This window comes from Lissotriton helveticus, chromosome 6 (assembly GCF_964261635.1).
Source record: "Lissotriton helveticus chromosome 6, aLisHel1.1, whole genome shotgun sequence".
NCBI lineage: Eukaryota > Metazoa > Chordata > Amphibia > Caudata > Salamandridae > Lissotriton > Lissotriton helveticus.
In genome coordinates, this window is record NC_136067.1 from 400962531 (window position 1) to 400980513 (window position 17983).

Consider the following 17983-nt stretch of genomic DNA (forward strand, 5'->3'; position numbering starts at 1 on the left):
GCGTTTTCAATAAAAGGGTTTATTGAATAGTCTTCTTTCTCATGCAAGTAAAGTGAACTGCTACAATCGTAATACTGGTTGCAAAGTATAATGTGTACAGTAAGACGAGTATTATAAAATAATACTGTAAAAGCATTGTAAGGTTCATAGACCATAGATAAATACATACATAAATAATAAAGGCTAAAAGTACTCAACTGGTACTTCTAAAATACGCCTACACCAATGTACCTAACCTGAGTCTAGTACGAGGGAAGAAGTAAGTGAGGTGTAGCATAGGTTTAGTCTGTTTTTGCCAAGAATCTAACCAAGATTTCTCTTAGGGTCTAATCAGCTCCGTACCTTGGTTTTAGAATGAATGAGGTCTGGTATCTCTGTCTCGGGACTCAATTTCCCAACACACCGCGAGGTGAGCTTGGAAACACTGGAGCTGGATTCTCAGAGAGAGAAAGGCAGCCTCTCTGTCAGTGCGTCACTTGCTGTAGCGAGCTGCGTCGGGCAAGTAGATAGTCCAGCTGCTCCGAACCACCATGTGTTTGCTGGGGCAAGTGTAGGCATACTTATACCTTGAAGGTGCCTTGTTTGACGTAAAGTCGGACATAATAAAGTCACCAAAGAACCCCAAGGGAATGGTAGTTCTTTGAAAAAGCCATGATTTCTAGGACAAATCAATATTCAAGTAAGGGGATGTCCCCGACTGCTGAAGCCGAGTTTTCCAAGAAATTGTTGTGGCTTTTTGGAACTTGTGGAAGTAGCTATGCCTGTATTTGGACTGGATGGGTTATGCTAAATATGGGTAGGATTTCTATGTCTATATAAGGGCAATGTGAATTATACCTATATAAGGGCATGAATGGGTAAATTTACGCTTCATTCTAAAATGCTTCACAACAGAGCTTTTTCACTCTAGGATCACATTGATCAGCAATTGATCACTGAAGAATTCTGATGTGAAATAACACTGGCAAGAAGATTATACTGTTTGCTGTGATTTTAATGATCATTTTGGATTCCTAGGCTCCTGTGCAACCTAAAAGTTGATTAAACGCAGATACAATGGCACCAAAAAGTAGACAGTATGTATGTACTCAGCTAGAAAAAAACTTGCCAACATACTCAAAGATTTGACTTTTGTGTGCTGATGAGCAAGTGTTGCTCAAAGACCCCTATAATCCTCTTTTCTTCCCCCAGTTGCCAAAGACAGAGGCATTATACATTCTCAGCCCCACACTGGTATCTAGATTGGGCCTAGGGTATGTTCTGATGGCTTCATGTTAACCAAACTTGCCTGGATAGGACGGATTGGATACCCTTTACCAGTGTTTACATATCCTTGTTCCATTGTCAGTTTCTTGATGTCCTACTGTCAGTATTGTCTCAGTAAGGCAATAGGCTCAGTGCTGCTATTACCTGTCTCAGTTTCTACGTCTTCCTGACTTTGTGCCTGTGCCTTCCAGTAACTGTGTCTTTGCCTATTTGTTTCAGTGTTCTTGTGCTTTTCAATATTACTATGTGTACGCAGTGTTTACCAAGTATATATCTTCCAATGTCATTTACACTTTGTGCCGTGCCTTACTCTGTGGGTTTCTCTAATGTATACTGGCTGTGTGCAGGTCTATGGGATGGGCATCAAGTTGCACCAAGCAAGTGTTGAGGGAGGAACTAGACACAATGATGGTGCTGAGGACAGGATAGCCGCAGAATGTAGACAAGATCATATGGCTTGCATAACTAGGTCGAACAGGACTGCCCTAATACTTGGCGCAAAAACATTTGCATTGGGTGATCATCAGGCTTCAGTGATGATTTAGTGGTTAGGTTCAAGAAATGTGAATATCGGCTGCACACAGCTTTTGAGTCCAAGATCAATGTCAAATCACACATTAAATTTGTAAAAATGTGGCCACCCAAAAAATAAATATCTACTAACCTCTTTCAAACTGTAGTTTCTTATACATCTGCATTATGTCCACTGCAACCATACACTCAATCTATATAAAAATAAATCATTATCAAATTAGAAAACAACTTCTGAGATCTATATAGGGGTATAACAGTCCTATGTAATGGTTAGGCTAATTTATCAGTACATTAAGTAACACAGCCTAGTTGCATCAAGGTGCAGAAACAAAGTAAATACCAAGCACTAGTAAAGATAACAGGTCTGGCTGTGACTTGTTTTTTCTTTTCATTATAACCATATCACACAAAGATTTTTTTTTTAAAACACGTCACCTAACGTAGGGGCAGTAAGTTTACACTAAACAAATTGAATTAAAAAAAAATAATTAACTACTGCATATCATTTTAAACAGAACAATTTGTATGTTTACTTACACTGTTGTGATTCATATTGGAGCAAAGGAAAGTTCCTACTATCTTTGAATTACGGTAATCCGAAGACAGCATAAACACACAAATGGCATAAAACACAAACAGGATAAAGAATTTAAAGGGCAAAAACATTAGCAAAGTAAAGTATTGGCCCAACAGCCCTGGCAATGAACAGTATTTCTTTTAAGGTAGGTGTGCATATTTGATCAGGCAAAATACAGTAATTCACAAAGCAAGAAAATCAATGGCTAAGGTGGCAGAGACCACGGTTCCATACTGTAGGGGGCAAAGGATGAAAGCAAAATGTTAATTTCAGTTTACAATCCAACGGCTGAAGAAGGCTGACACATGTAAGGATCCATTTTGTTTACAACTTTTATTAAATGGATCTGGCAAGACCGCAAAAGCAGTCTCGAGGTCAGACCTAAAATGTGACGGTGAGGGCAAATATTAGTAAATTGACTTCTTGTATTGGTTGCCATATGCTTCAGAATGTTGAGGCGAGGACACACACTGTGTTGGTTGGTGTGGTTTAGAAAGACAGAAAATCGTGGTCCTGATGACATTAGCGGGGAGTACAGGTGGTGTAGTCTCTAGAATTATGCAGAGCTTTCACATTACTGAAATAAGGGTTTGAAGGAGTGGTGTGATATGAAGTGGAATCACATCATACCGGACTATTTATCACCAGAATTTTGTGTCAACACAGTCTGAGAAAAAGTAGGGTTTGGGGGAAGAGGTGGGTTCAGGGGGTGTAGGAAAGGGGTAAAGGGGCATGCGGACAAACCCGCAAGATAAGGCTAACTTTCAATACAACGTTGAGGGCGATCCCGATCTCCGTTGGTTTTCCAGGCAGAAAGTTGGTAAAATGTTTTTAAGTCTCACATCATGCAGTTTGTGGGAAAGGAGAAGTTGACTCCAAAACCAGCTGAGTGTGCACAACCTGGGGGCACCACTTGGGGGATAGGAGTCACTCCAAAATAGGCCAGCAGCAGGTTCCGGTGAAGGTCCAGGTCAGCTGGGTAGTTTTAGGGAAGGGCCGCTGGAAGCTTGCTTCGTCCCTGTGGTGTCACTTGTACCTGCCTGGGTTAAAGGCAGGCAGGTCCAGTCCTTCAGGTTCTTCAGACAGCAGGGCAGTCCTTCCGATTCTGCACAGGTCAAATAGTGTTCTGAGGAGAGATCTATTGGGTCCACTTTTATGTCCAGTGACACCTCTGCCCAGGATGTGCATTGTTTCTGGTCCCAGAGAGCAGTGGCTCTCCACCCAGGGTCCAGAAACATGTTGGTGTCTGGCCAGCTGCCAAAAGCCAGTCAGTGACCACACCAAGGTTGGTAGGGGACACTTCTGAGTACATGCTTAATAAATCTCACACTGTCATCAGTGTGGGTTTATTGCAAGGAGTTGTTTGGTACCATGAAGCCATCATGGTGCTGTGGAACTCGAGTTGATGAGTTTCCAGCCCATGTACTCTCTATGGATTCTCTTGCACTTACAACACTAAGGAATATACCTTGATTTTATAGGCACAATTCAGCTCATGCAGATGTGCCCACACCTGTGATATAGTGTACCATACCTTAGGCCTGTTAAAGCCTGCTAGAGGGGACTTAACTAGATCTTAGGCAGTGCAAGTTGGCATGGTACATGCTGCAGTGGCAGTCAAAATGGTCTACGTGAGGGGGCCATAGCAGATCCTCTTCAGTCCCAATGCCCTTGGTACCCAGGTACAATTTACTGGGGACTTAGTGACTGGTCAACTGTGGGATCGTTTTTAGGGAAGAAACACGGTCACAGGGGACCAGATTGGCAGGGGCCGTGTGCACTACAATCGAAACAACATCAATGTCCAGGAAAAAAGTGGAGGGCTAACCATGTCAAAAGAAGCACTTTTTCACAGGGCCCACAAACGAAAGAGGATGAAACTAACCTTCCCTTGAAGAGTCTTCATCTTCTAAGTGGAAGAACATGGAAAGGCCATTTGCATTGGCATGGGCAGTTCCAGATCTGTGTTCCACTGTAAAGGCCATTCCCTGTAGGGATATTGACCACCTTAGCATGTTGGGATTCTATCTTGCATCTGTTGTAATCGCCCGAGAAGCATGTGGTCTTTCTGAACTAGGAAATAAAGTGCCAAGCAGGTATGGCCTCAACTTCTTCAGGGCCAAGACCACAGCAAAGACTTACCTCTCAATGGCACTCCAATGCTGCTCTCTAGAGAATAGTCTCCTGCTTATGAAAGCAACAGGTAGAACATTACCCTCATCACTAAATTGGGCTAGGACTGCACCTATTCTATGCTCAGAGGCATCTGTCCGTACAAGGAACTGCTTGGAGTAATCTGGAGTTTTCAGGACTGGGGCAGAGCACATTTCATACTTCAGAGTGTCAAAAGCCTTTTGAAAGCTCACTGTCCAGTTCACGTTCTTTGGCATCTTCTTGGAGGTGAGTTCTGTGAGGGATCTCACAATGGACCCTAAATCATTCTTAAACCCCCTGTAATAGCCAGTCAATCTAAGGAAGGCCCTGGCTTGAGTCTGGGATTTTGGCACTTCCCAGTCCAGAATTGTCTGGATCTTGGGTTGGAGTAGCTGAACATGGCTTCCACCCACCAGGTGGGTTAAGCATAGAACCTTTCCCTGCCCTATCTGGCATTTGCTTGCCTGAAAGTGTGGCCTGCACTTCTAAGAGCCTCAAAGACCTTTCCAAGGTGGATCTGGTGATCCTGCCAGGTGGGGCTATAGACAGCAATAACATCTAGATAAAATGCACTTTAGGATTCCAGGCCAGCAAGGACTTTGTTCACCAATCTCTGGAAGGTGGCAGGGGCATTCCTTAGTCCAAAGGGCATCACAGTCAACTGGAAGTGCTCACTCGGATTGGAGAATACAGCGTTTTTTGCTCCAGGGGTCATGCCTATTTGCCAGTATGCTGACGTGAGATAAAAATATTTGGCTGCCACTAACCTGTCAATTAACTCATCTGCCCTAAGAATTAAATGAGCATCAGCCTTTATCACAGCATTGAGGACCCTATAGTCCACACAAAAATTCATTTATTTCTTTTCACTCTTGGAGGTTGGGGACTAAGACAACTGGGCTAGCCCAGGGGCTCTCTGAGGGTTCTATGACACCCAATCCCAGCATCTTGCTTACTTCAGTTTGGATGCTCTCTGTGACATGATCTGACTGCCTACACCAGCTAGTCTGAACAGGGGTCAGAGAGAAGAGCTCAGCATACTGACTTAGGACTTGCCCGCATTCCGCTTGCTGATGGTCAGTGAGGGTGCCTGACAAGGCCACTCCATCCACAGACCCATCATTGGGATTCCTGGAGAAGAGATCAGGGAAAGGTTCCCTCTCAACTTCCAGTCCCTCAATTGTAACCATAAGCATGGTCACCTCAGTTCAGTCATATTAGGGCTTCAGGCGGTTGACATGTCCCTTTTGGGGTATTTATAACTACCAAGGTCCACTAGATAGGTGACCTACCCTTTTCTTTAAAGGGCAAGGTAGGGCCCACTCCACTTATCTTAGAGAGCTGTAGGGGACACAGGCCCAATACCCATACCTTCTGCCCTGGTTTCAACTCAACCATGGCATTTTTCTGGTCATACCACTGCTTTTGAAACGCTTTGCTGGCCTGAAGGTTTTGGCTTGCTTTTTCCATGTACTAAGCCATCCTGGAACGAAGGACAAGCACATAGTCCACTATGTCTTGTTTTGGTTCTTTGAGAGGCTTCTCCCAACCTTCTCTTACTAGAGTCAAAGGACCCTTAACAGGATTCCCAAGCAGAAGTTCAAAGGGTAAGAACCCCACTCCCTTCTGTGGCACTTTCCTGTAGGTGAAAAGCAGGCATGGAAGTAAGACACCTCATCTCCTTCTGAGTTTTTCATGGAGTCCACCAATCATGCATTTCAATGTCTGGTTGAATCTCTCCACCAAGCCATTGGTTTGTGGGTGGTATGGTGTAATGAACTTGTAAGACACTGCATCAATCAATCAATCAGGAGTTGGTAAAGCGCGCTACTCACCCGTGAGGGTCTCAAGGCACTGGGGGAGGGAAAGGTAGGGTTGCTCCGGTCAGTCGAAAAGCCAGGTCTTGAGAGCTCGTCTGAAGGTGTGCAGGGTTGGCGCACGTCTTATTTCTACTGGGAGAGTGTTCCATCGGTGGCTGCGGTGTAGGAGAAGGCTCTTCCTCCAGCTCTGCTTCGGTGGATGCGTGGGACCTCTGGTAGGGCGAGGTCGGCTGAACGGAGGTTCTCTTGGGTGCCTGGAAGCTCATTTGGTCGTTGAGGTATTTGAAGGCGTGGGTGAGTAGCTTGTAGGTGACCCTCTTCTTGGGGGGAGCCAGAGGAGTTCTCGCAGGTGTGGAGTCATGTGTTCGTGGTATCTCTAGGATGAGATTGGCGGCCGCGTTTTGGATGGTTTGGAGTTTGCGTAGTAGGGATTTGTTGATTCTGGCGTAGAGGGCGTTGCCGTAGTCGAGCCTGCTGGTGAGGATTGCGTGGGTGACGGTCTTTCTGCAGTCTGGGGGGGATACACTTGGAGGTCTTACGTAGGATCTGGAGGTAGTTGAAACTGGCGGAGGAGATCGCGTTGATTTTGCGGTTCATGGAGAGAGAGGAGTCGAGGATTATGCAGAGGTTCCGAGTGTGGTACTGAAAATTCTGGACTTGTGTAATAAACTTTGTCGTAGCATGACGATTTTTATATCAAAAGACCGAGAATGGCTAGTACACTATGTACAAGCATTTTCGTCATATTCCAGCTCAGGTTTCAGCACTCTTTCAGGTTTTCAGCCTTTCCTGCCTTAAGGCAGCAGATGTTGTTTTTCGAAGGCCATAAATAGAATTGGAACGTTTATTTAGGCCCAGGACTTAGCACAGTTGTATTTTTTTTTCATTTCAGAATAGTGTTTTAGAGGGTTACAAAAATAAGGTTCATTACTTTGTATCACTGGAAGACATCCAAATGGGGTTTTCTTCTCTTTAAGCAATTTTTTTAAACTATATTTTTGGTTCTTTTGTTAAATACTGATTGCCCTTTAAAAATGGCGCGAAAAATGTCATGTTTTAAGTTAGGCTTTTTGCGCGTAGGCGCATAAATGAATGCATCTAAAAATGATAGGCAAGGGATGCAGCTTACCTTTATATGTGGAGTTAGCATAAAAACAGATAATTGGTTTAATTGAACGAAAAATTATTAATTATGGAAAAATTATTAGAGAAAAAAATAAATGCTTTTTAAAATCGTTTTTTGATATTTATAAAGCTTAATACTCATACTATGACCTCCCAGTATTAAAATTTGATTTAAGTTATGTGTTACGGTGTAATTAGGTGATTTGCATGTTGGTTTTCAATTGGCGCAGGCGTAAAAAGCTCATTTTTCCAAGGATTTACATGAGATATGACTAATGTCTTGTCCTGTAACGTGTAAATAACATCCTGAGGATGATTAATATGTAAAACAATTATAGGATATTTATTTTTAAGTGCCCCAAAGATAAAAGTCGAAATTGAGTTAAATGGTTTTTTAACACAGATTCTTGTCATTTACCATAGTGAAAGTGTCTCTGGCTTCAGTAAATGCATACATTTGGGTATAATACAAACTTGTGGGTTGTTATTGAGGTTGTTTTTCACAGCTCGGTGAGCCAATGTGCCCGGTGCAGAGGTTTGTGTTTAATATCAGGGTTGAAGGTTCTAAATTTAGCGGGGCCCATTTCAGACGTTCATCAATGTTAGGTTGCTAAAATGAGTATCATTGTATAGGGTGGTAGCAAACATTTGTTCTAAAAACTGGTATGTGTGAACTCTTCACAGTAAATGTAGTAGGCTTTCTGTCTTTGTCATGTTGACATTGTGACCTTTTAAATTCGAGCCTTGTCTCTGTGAAATGCAGAATAACCTTGCTAAACAGGCCTCTGAAAGGTAGAATTTCTGGTTTAAAGTTAAAGACTTAATTCCAAAGAGAAATATAAAAAAGGTTTCTTGAAAGGTTTCTTTAAAAGTCCCAACATCATGACATTTGTATTTCTGCTCTAAAAAACGAAAACGAAGTGTTGCATTACGTCTTAGACAAAAAAATAGGATGCAGCCTTTTACTAAAATTTTGAAGCCTACATGAATAAGTAAGAACGATTTGCCAATAAAGAAGTTTTTTTATCATAGAGATTGTGGCACAGGGCTAATTTTAGGTGTCATGGAAAGGATTTTACCTCTAAAAAGTCAAAAGGGCTTCATGTTGCAAGGTGACTGGCAAGATGGTAACAGTTAAGTAATGGAAATTTATTTTTGTGTTTCTTAATGTGTATAATGTTTTGTCTTCTGATTAAAAGTTATAATTGAAATTCGCTTGTTGTCAGAAATGTCTCTCTTGTGTGTTGTGTATGTTTTTTGTGTTGCTTCTGCCTACAGAGCATTCATGGATTGTTCTGGGTGATTTAAAGAAGACAAGACACGTGAGTTTGGTTGGTTAGACAAAGATGTGTTTTTGAGCAACTTCTTTAAAAAGAAATGTCCATGCGTTTTTCATGTTTGTGTATTTTGTTCTATCATGAATTATTCTTACTGGTTCTGTGTGTCCGAAAGTTGTATTTGACAGCAGATACCCACTATTGGTGATCTACTGTCAAACAGGAGGGTATCCTTACACGGTATTATGCGTCACCGCTCATTTATATGTGCTATCGTTTTACAGCGAGTATATCTGATGGCTTGACGTCCGTTTTGTGCGTTTTTGCATGTTTTATGTTGCTGCTTCAAAAATTATTACAAATTCACCCGTGTCGTTATCAGGGACATGTATGACGATACGTGTCGCTGTCAACAGTTGGGTAACATTTTCGCTGATACTAAAATTCACAGATATGATTTTTTTTCATATTGTGAACCAGACAGACAACACTTCACCAGTGTATGTCAAATTTGGCTATAAGTATTAAAGAAAAATAAACAGCAAATTGTGTTATTTGTAGTCACGATACTGCCCTTTCCTGTAAGGAAACAGGCAGCCCTAAAATTATATATCCTGATTGGACGCAAGGATAAATTATAGATTTGTGACTTTTGTACATGGTGACCTAATTTCTATTTCACATTAGTCAGTTTTATTCTGCTTCCTAAGTGGCCTTCCTATGGCTCTGGACCGTAAAAGAAACCAGGTTTCATTTTTTCCTGAAGTAGGAACTGGAACATTAGTTGTGTCACATGCCTGACTATCACCCAAGCGCATCAGGCCTAGTTATTGGAGATTTTAGCTGTGTCCTATTCTCTTTTCCGTATTCCTTTCACCAGTCAGCTTTTATTATTATCAGTGTATTGTTCAGGTTCGCATTTTCAGATTGCAGTGATGTACTATGGACCCCCATTTTATGTATAATTCCCTGTTGCATAACTAGACTGATTTCTAAGAATTTTCTTTAGGCCTATTCTGATGTTTTTCCAGTCTGACTGTTAGGACTGATTAACTGACTCAATACTATACTAAGAAACTTTCCACCTCAATAGGAGACACATTAAGTTTTTTTAAATTGAATGCCTATTCTAAAATTGGTTTTTAGTTCCTTTTTACTGCTTTAATTTTTGATGGCCCAGATGTATTATAAATAATGGAAATACCAGGACTCTCTAGTTCTTGGCTTTTGTTTCCACATCTTGATAATTAGCTTTTGTATTGCATAGTCCCACCTGATGCACAATTATTATGATAATATGTATGTGATGCCGCTTTTAAGATGTTCTAGATGAGGATTTTAGGAACACTTATATGTAATAATTGAGATAAAATGTGTTAACCCAATTAGACGATGCCACTATGTGTGAGGACATCATTCAGATAGAATTCCCATGTCGCTATGATGATGAAAGATATGCTCTCAAACGGAAACCCAATTGAAGAGACTAGAGCACTGTTTTGCCTATTGCCTTTGTTTTTGTATTGCCTTCGAGAATGACAGTGTATTCCAACACAGAATTGTCCCATGGCGTGTGGCCACTCCTTTGAAGATCGCAGGCCACCTGTTTGCAGTCCCCTTGTTGTACAATGAACTGTTTAAAGCACCGCACTTGCTTCATCAGAAGGCGTTCAACATCAAGAAGAAGGAGCTGGTTTTGTCACAGTCCCTTGAGATTTCAGTGCAAAAGAGCACCTGTTATGTGCTGGTTAACCTCTGACAGTGTGCAGTCCCTTGAGATTTCAGTGCAAAAGAGCACCTGTTATGTGCTGGTTAACCTCTGACAGTGTGGCCACGCACCCCCTTTTTCCCTTGCTTCAACGGAAGTGCAGTGCACCGGAGGATCCAAGAGCGGCAAAAGGCACTCCATTCTGGTGCCCATGAAAGAGCAGCCTGAGCGTCCTCTGACACTGAATGATGGGTGTTGGAGTCTGAGAATGGTCCCGCGTCTGCACGAGATGATCTGTGCCCATATCTGTAGTGTCTGCCGCAGAGGAGAGATACGGTGCACTGCCTTGAGACATTGAGACTTTTCGAATGAGCTATGAGTGTTTGCCAGGAGGGCACTCCAACAGATACTGCAACATCAGAGCATGGGAGGCCTGAATCCAAAGGCCCATGCAACAACCGGAGCAGACTTGATTGGACAATAGAAGCTTGCCAGAGAGGCTTTTTGAACAGACTCTGGGCATAGTTGGTTTCACAAGAGGTTTCCGTGTGATTGTATAGACTAAGTGTTAGGAGAATGATTTTATTGTTCAACTGGCTTTATTTTTAAGTAGTATTCTGTTTAGAAAAAGCAGAATAAAGTCCATTTTCTGTGGAAGAGTATCCCCTTTTCACCTCAGAGCATTAATGAGGGTCACCACTGTTTCACTTGAACATATAATAAATTACAGAAAATGCATAGGAAAACCTACAATGTTACTAGATAATTTTAGGATCTACATTTTGCTTAGGGTTGTGAAAAATTATGTTTTCATTTGTAATAGCGGTCACTACTTTGTCTATATGTTCTTAATGACGTGTTTTCTAGTGTTTTTTAAACATGGCATTGTCTTTTATGGGTGGGATTGTTTTTGCTGCCCAATTCACATCTGTACCCACCTCCCAACCTATGTCTCTTCCTACTTCTACTTCTTTGCAACCTTTCCAGATTTTACATGAACATGGACTAGTTAGAAGGTCAGAGTTTACTGATAATTCCTTTTGTACAGTTTCTGCATCGACACCAGTTAGTAGTGAACATCACTAATTGTTGGGTGTGTGGTCTTATACCACATACTACAGATGGAGGCATTCCTATTTGGTCCTGCCATATATGGCCTTTGTGCTACTGCGTGTGTAAGGAGACCTGTCCCGAGAGAGTCGCTAAGTAATAGGATTATGCTTCAGCAACATCTTGATGATTTGATAAATATAGACCTGGACTCAGACTAGCGTAAGTATAGGTTATTGCCAATGTAAGGGCAAAAGGAGCGTCTGTGGTACTGAAAATTCTGGACTCGTGTAATAAACTTTTTCATAGCATGACGATTTTTATATCAAAAGACCGAGAATGGCTAGTACACTATGTACAAGCATTTTCGTCATATTCCAGTAACGATTTCACCTCGAAATCAACATTTTCGTACTGAACCCTTGGCTACCATTTTGTGAACGGCAGCCATTTTGTGGATTGCCCTTACAGTAGGCCCTAACTGTGGCAGAACAAGTATTTAAGGACATAACCTTAGCATGGGTTTGTGCTGACTCCTGCATGACCTGGCAAAAGCTGACTCCCTTGCCCGAGGCTGACCTTGTTGAGCCAGTTCCTTGTTAGGCAGCTGGTCAGATAGAGATCAAAGAGCAGGACATTGCAATGTTTATTGTACATGCACACACCCTTTATCTTGCTCCTATCTGTTTCTGTTCCTTCTTTATGGTCTATTTATGATGTGGGCTGCGGGCCTTTTCATTATGGGTCTTGTCCAGCTTGTCTAAAGAAGAATGTTTATTATGGGTTTGTTTGATGATTAATTTTGGGCTGGACAAACTGAAAAGTGGGTTTGTCATCATACAGTGCTTTTGTGTGCACGTCCTGGGAGTGACCAACAATAATGTACTCCAAAGAGAAAATGTGTGCCCAGGGCATAATAACTGGTATAAAAAGTCTGCGCTGAGACCATTCAGCAGGCTGCCTCATTCAGTTGCTTTAGGTGTGACTGGGCGACGTAGCCTCACAATTAATTGTAATAAAGATGTATTTTCATATTTCAGATTCTCTATTGATTTCTTTGCTGCTTTTGAATGGACTACTTATTGGTAAGACCCCTAAGAAGGAGTTTGAGGATTTCTAGTACTTCACGAGCGTGGTCCGTCGGAGTCGTTGGGGGTCCGAGTACTCCGCAGAGTACCATGTTGGTATGTTCGGAGAGGAAGGGGGGGGGGGGGAGACTGACCCTCTGTGTTCTATTAGAGAGGAAGGATTGGATCCAGTTGAGGGCATCTCCCTGAATTGCTGCGTCATGGAGCCTGGTGGTTAGTGTGCGTTGTGAGACGGTGTTGAAAGCTGCGGAGAGGTCCAGGAGGATGAGGGCTGCGGTGTGGCCTTGGTTGAGCAACATACAGATGTCGTCGGTGGCGGCGATCAGGGTTGTCTCGGTGCTGTGGTTGGTGCAGAAGCCGGATTGGGAGGGGTCAAGGATACAGTTTTCTTCGACTGTATGTGTTTTAAGTGTGCAGACATGACGTTTGTTCCTCTGTCTGATAATAGCTCCTTTGGAAAACCAACCATGGTAACGACAACAAGGAGGCTCTTTGCCACTTCTGGAGCAGTAGTGGCCCTTAGGGGTATAGCTTTAGGGTACCCAGTGGCATGATCCACTACCACAATAATATATTTGTTCCCTGAGGCTGTTGGAGAGTCCAAGGGGCCAACAATGTCAGCCCATACCCTTTCAAAGGGTACCCCAACCACTGGACGTGAAACTAAGGGGGCCTTCCAGTGGCCTCCTGCCTTGTCACTGGCTTGGCATATGACACAGAACTGACAAAAGTCCTTCACCTCCTGAGACATCCCTGGCCAGTAGATGTGATTAACTAATCTACTCCAGGTTTTATCCTGTCCAAGGTGCCCAGCTAAGGGTATAACATGGGCCAAAGTAAGAAGGAATTCTAAACCTCTGAGGTACTACCACTCTCCTGGATGCACCAGGTTTGGTATCTTTGGCATCAGTGTGCAGGAGTCCATCCTCCCAATAAACCCTGGAGCTGCCACTGATATCACCTTTTACCTATGTAGCTGCTTGCTGTCTCAGGCTCATAAGACTGGACAGGTTTCTTGTCCCTGGCACAGATCCATCCTAGAGGGTCCACCGGACCCAAGAGATGTGCATGGTAAGGTCCAATCTGTTCAGGCTCAGTTCCCCCTGAAGATAACAAGTCCTCTTCCTGAGAAGAAAGGTTCTGACTTGGAATCTGTTTAGAAGCTGCCCCCCCCCCCCACGGTCTTTTTGCCCTTTCTCTTGGAGGGCTGGTCCACTTTTTAAGAATCCAGCACCTCTTTTTCACTTTGAACTCTGCTCTTTGCTCTAGTTGGGACACTACCCCATCCTGAGAGACCAAACATGCTGGCATGGGTCCTCAGTTCGACTTCAGCCCAGGGGGGACATCTCCAAATTATTTCTAGGCAGACAGCCTACAGGGACAGTGGAAGACACTGCCACGTTCTGCTTTCCAACTACTCTTCCCAGTCCAAAGATACCACAGCCATGGGATAGACTGTGGTGGCACGGTCTGCATTGGTGACTGGATAGGTCCTTCCAATCAGGTACTGATCTGAGTGAACTAGTTGCTGGGTCACCATGGCGACACTAGCCCCAGCATTTCTCAAGGCTTCTACTCTAATCCCATTAATCAAGGGAAACTGGCTGTATTGTTTCATATTAGATGGCCAGGTAGCACGGATACATCTACCCCTAGCCCACAGACTACTATTGCCTCACTGAGGTCACTGCCATGGTCAGGCCACACCTGGGATCCCATCTGGATATTAGTAACAGCAGGTGGACTAGAGGCATGTTTCTTATTTTTATAGCTAACGCCTCCAGTTTGCTGTTCTAATGTCTGTCAATTGGGACACCAAGCCTTCATGGGATCCCAGTACTTCCCCAGGTACTCACCCTATGACTGTGAAGAGGCTCTAGGCCCACCCTCCTGAGAAGGTTTTTGGGGGCAAGTACAAGACTCTTTGTTGTTTTTGGGGATACCCTCTTTCCACTGGAGGAGGGGGCGGCATTTTGGCATCTTTCTTTTGGTCTCCCCCATCAGATGTAGTTTTGGTCACTTGTTTTGACCCAGTGGTCCACCTTCTGTCCCAATTCTTGAGGAGAAAGTGGACCTAGGTCTACCAGGAATGGATGTAGTTTCTCTAGGTGACAATTACTCAAAAGGTACTCCATTATTAAATTATACAACCTTCAAAATCATGTACATTGTAACCATCTAACCAACTTCCTAGTGTTTTCACTGAGAAATCTACCCAGGGTTGGCTTTGAGTTTTCCTAGCCTCCCTGAACCTGATCCTACTCTACTCGGTGCTGAATCCAAAGCTCTCAATCAGAGTACTCTTCATGAGGTCATAGGATGTAGCATATTTCTCATTGAATGCAGAAGTCTATCCCTGCACTTTCCTGAAATCATTTCCCACAGGATAGCACTCCACAACTTCCCATGGACCTGTCTAGCAAGACAGGCTCTTTCAAATGCAATGAACCGCTTAGTAGTATCATCACCCTCAACGAATTTTGGGACAATCCCTTTTGGGATTTGGAGTCAACAAAGTCTACCTCCCTATTTATTATTTTGCTGCCACCAGAGATCGGTCCTAGGCCCATCTCAACTCTCTCCTTTTCTATGGCTAGGAGTTTAGCCTCTAGGGGTATCCTCTTGGCCAGATCTGAATCTTCAGTCTCTACCTCATCTGTGATACTACTGGGGTCACTTCCACTAGTGGTGTTTCTATCTCAGGGGCTAGTGGCTGATTCTGAATCCTCCTACTCCATCACTACCTGGGAATCATTATATTCTTCACCATAAGTTGGGGGCGGGGGGGGGGGGTCTGACTTGCCATGGCCTTGTCATTCTCTGCCAGCAACTGCTGGAGATGGCTTTTAGTAGGTGTAGTACCCTTGGCAAGTTTCCATGCTTTGCACAGTTCTTTGAGTTGGGTCAATCTTAGATGTGCATAGGGGCCCAGATTAATAATAGTTGGGGTCCTATTAAGAGATTTATTTTTTAAAACTCGGTTTTCTAAGGCTGAATTACTTTACAGACTTTTTAATTTTCCCAGCAGTCGGGGATTTAGCCAAGGCCATAACATTATTTTTAATACATCTGGAAAAAAATTGATAACAATTCTAACTAAAGACAATTTGGGATTTCCTCTTGTGAAATCAATGATCAATCAAGTGGTACAACAAATGAAAAAGTTTTCAATCCCACCAGTGCACCACCAATGTAGGAAGCTGTCTCTGTATATGGCATGCCACAAGGTGGTTATACCATGCACAGAGTTCAGGGGTTCCCCCAAAAGTGCACAGGGCTCAATGTAAAACTGAAAGTGCTCTATTACTGGTAGTGCGGTTGAGCAGCCTTAAGCCTAACACAGAGGACTGTAAGACATTTATTGCACATATCAAAAGAAGCACTTTCTCACGGATAATATTTTGATAATATGGTAATGTGACACTACTTACTGCAGTATTGGTCCTATTGCTCAATAGCTGTAACATAAACACTTGAAGTTTCAGGTCAGTTTAGCAAAGAACTGCTTTCCCTTCTTGACCTGTTAATTGACCCTGACAGAGGACAGCTGGCAATGGAACTATATAGGAAGCCCACAGACCAAATCTCTCTTCTACTTTATTAGTTTCCATCTCAAAGCCCGAACGGATAATCTCCCTATCCGACAAATCCTCCGTCTGAAAATAAATTGTTCCAGTCTCCAGCCCTTTAAGGCACAGGCCATGAAACGTATTGAACAGCGTCTACAGAGATCCTATTCTTCGTATCAAACTAGGAGGAGAGCTCGTAAGAACAAAAGACTTGCCCTACTTGATATGCATGTCAGACCTATGCCTAACAGAATTGCCTGTGTTAAATCTTCCAGCTTCTGGCACAACATCAAGAAGGTAATGCAGAAGAACTGGACCATCTTGAATACAGGACAAATGACTTTGGAAAAGCCACTTCTTTTAGTTCAAACACAGCAGCAACCTCGTGAATTTATTAGTCTACATCAGACCATGGGTGGCCTCTACTGTATCACAGTCACCCATCTAGTCCTAAAAATCACAGAACATTTACCCTGCAGTAAAGGTGGCATCTAAGATTCACAGAACATGATACTCATTGATAGTGGTCTCTCAATACAATGGGAGCTACACTAGCACATTAATTGTAATTGTGAGTGGGTAATTTATCTTTTCACATGAAGGGTTAACTTGGTATTGATTCATCCAGGAACAGGCCTTCTCTGATTCAGAGAAGAATTGTGTATGTTGCCCTGTAATTATTTTAAGATGGGCAGGAAAGAGGAGGGCGTATTTCAGACTGAGTTATTGGAGCTTCTCTATGACGATCATAATGCAGGCCCTGTGCTGCTGGACAACAGGTGTGAAGTCTGTAAATATAAGGAATAGAGAGCAGACCACAGTGATCGGGATCCTGGTTTTGAACCTCTGCAGGATGTAGTCTAGAGCACGGAAATTTAGGATCCTCACAATAATGGGTGTGGGGAGCCACAAGAGGGCGATTCCTAGCTGCGAAACAATGTGTCCACTCCACCAAAAGCATTAGCTGATAGGTCTTGTGAAGAGATCCTCTGTTGAAGATAGGATTCGATGTAGCGAGTTGCGTTCGTCCCCTTTCTAATTTAAGTCTTGTTTTCATAAAATATTCACAGGTCAAGGAATCAAGAATCGTAAGTAAATTAAGGCCACATGTGCAATTCTGATTGCCAGAAGGCTGTATTCAGGACAAAGTCATAGGGTAGGCCCCAACCTAGTACGTTATGACATCGATGACTGAGGCTCTTGCCAAAGTAGGAGTTCCAGCTCAAAGCGCCTCTCAAAATGAATCCCCCAAAACAGGGAGGAGGGTCAGGAGATGTGCCCCATGGACACAAACAGGACCCAGGGCCCTCAACAATATGCTACTACGTCCACAGGGCTTAAGTGGCGGCTGCCCACAAAACCAGGATGCTGCCGCCACGTACCTAGTGGGGTTTTTAGGGCAGTGGCTTCATTGCCATCCGGTGAGCAAGGATCCAGGCAAGCCGGTCCACAGTTGCTCATCAATCATCATTGATTCAGGGTGACATTAAGGATCACTGCACCTGATACGGTAAGAGTAAAGGGCCAGCCCTGGGAGCTCATTTAGTTTGTGTCTGCCATCTGAGTCATGCGGCCAGGAAGCATGCCCACACCCCTCCGTTCTCCCCCAGTCGAAATCCTCCCTTAACGCTCCCAATTAACCATTTATTCAGTCATTACTGATTTAACTATATCACTAACGTGTTATAAAAATGTTCCTTACCTCATTTTCTTGCAAATGTCCTCTCTTTGTACAGCTAGAGTCTGGACAGCTGATAGCGGTTTCTAAACCTTCTTTGATCAAAATTTCAACATATTGTTTTAAACACTGTTGAA

General features: G+C 43.2%; 1 protein-coding gene across 1 annotated transcript in view; it reads right to left on the bottom strand.

The window, feature by feature from the left end:
* Positions 1 to 17983, bottom strand: part of RNF144A (ring finger protein 144A) — a 160686-nt gene that overhangs the window by 72903 nt on the left and 69800 nt on the right. The window contains exons 3-4 of the mRNA XM_078647844.1: positions 17871 to 17975; positions 1931 to 1991 (exon numbers count right to left, since the gene is read on the bottom strand). Of these exons, the coding sequence (XP_078503970.1) occupies positions 1931 to 1991; positions 17871 to 17975 (166 nt within the window). The remainder of the gene's footprint in view (positions 1 to 1930; positions 1992 to 17870; positions 17976 to 17983) is intronic.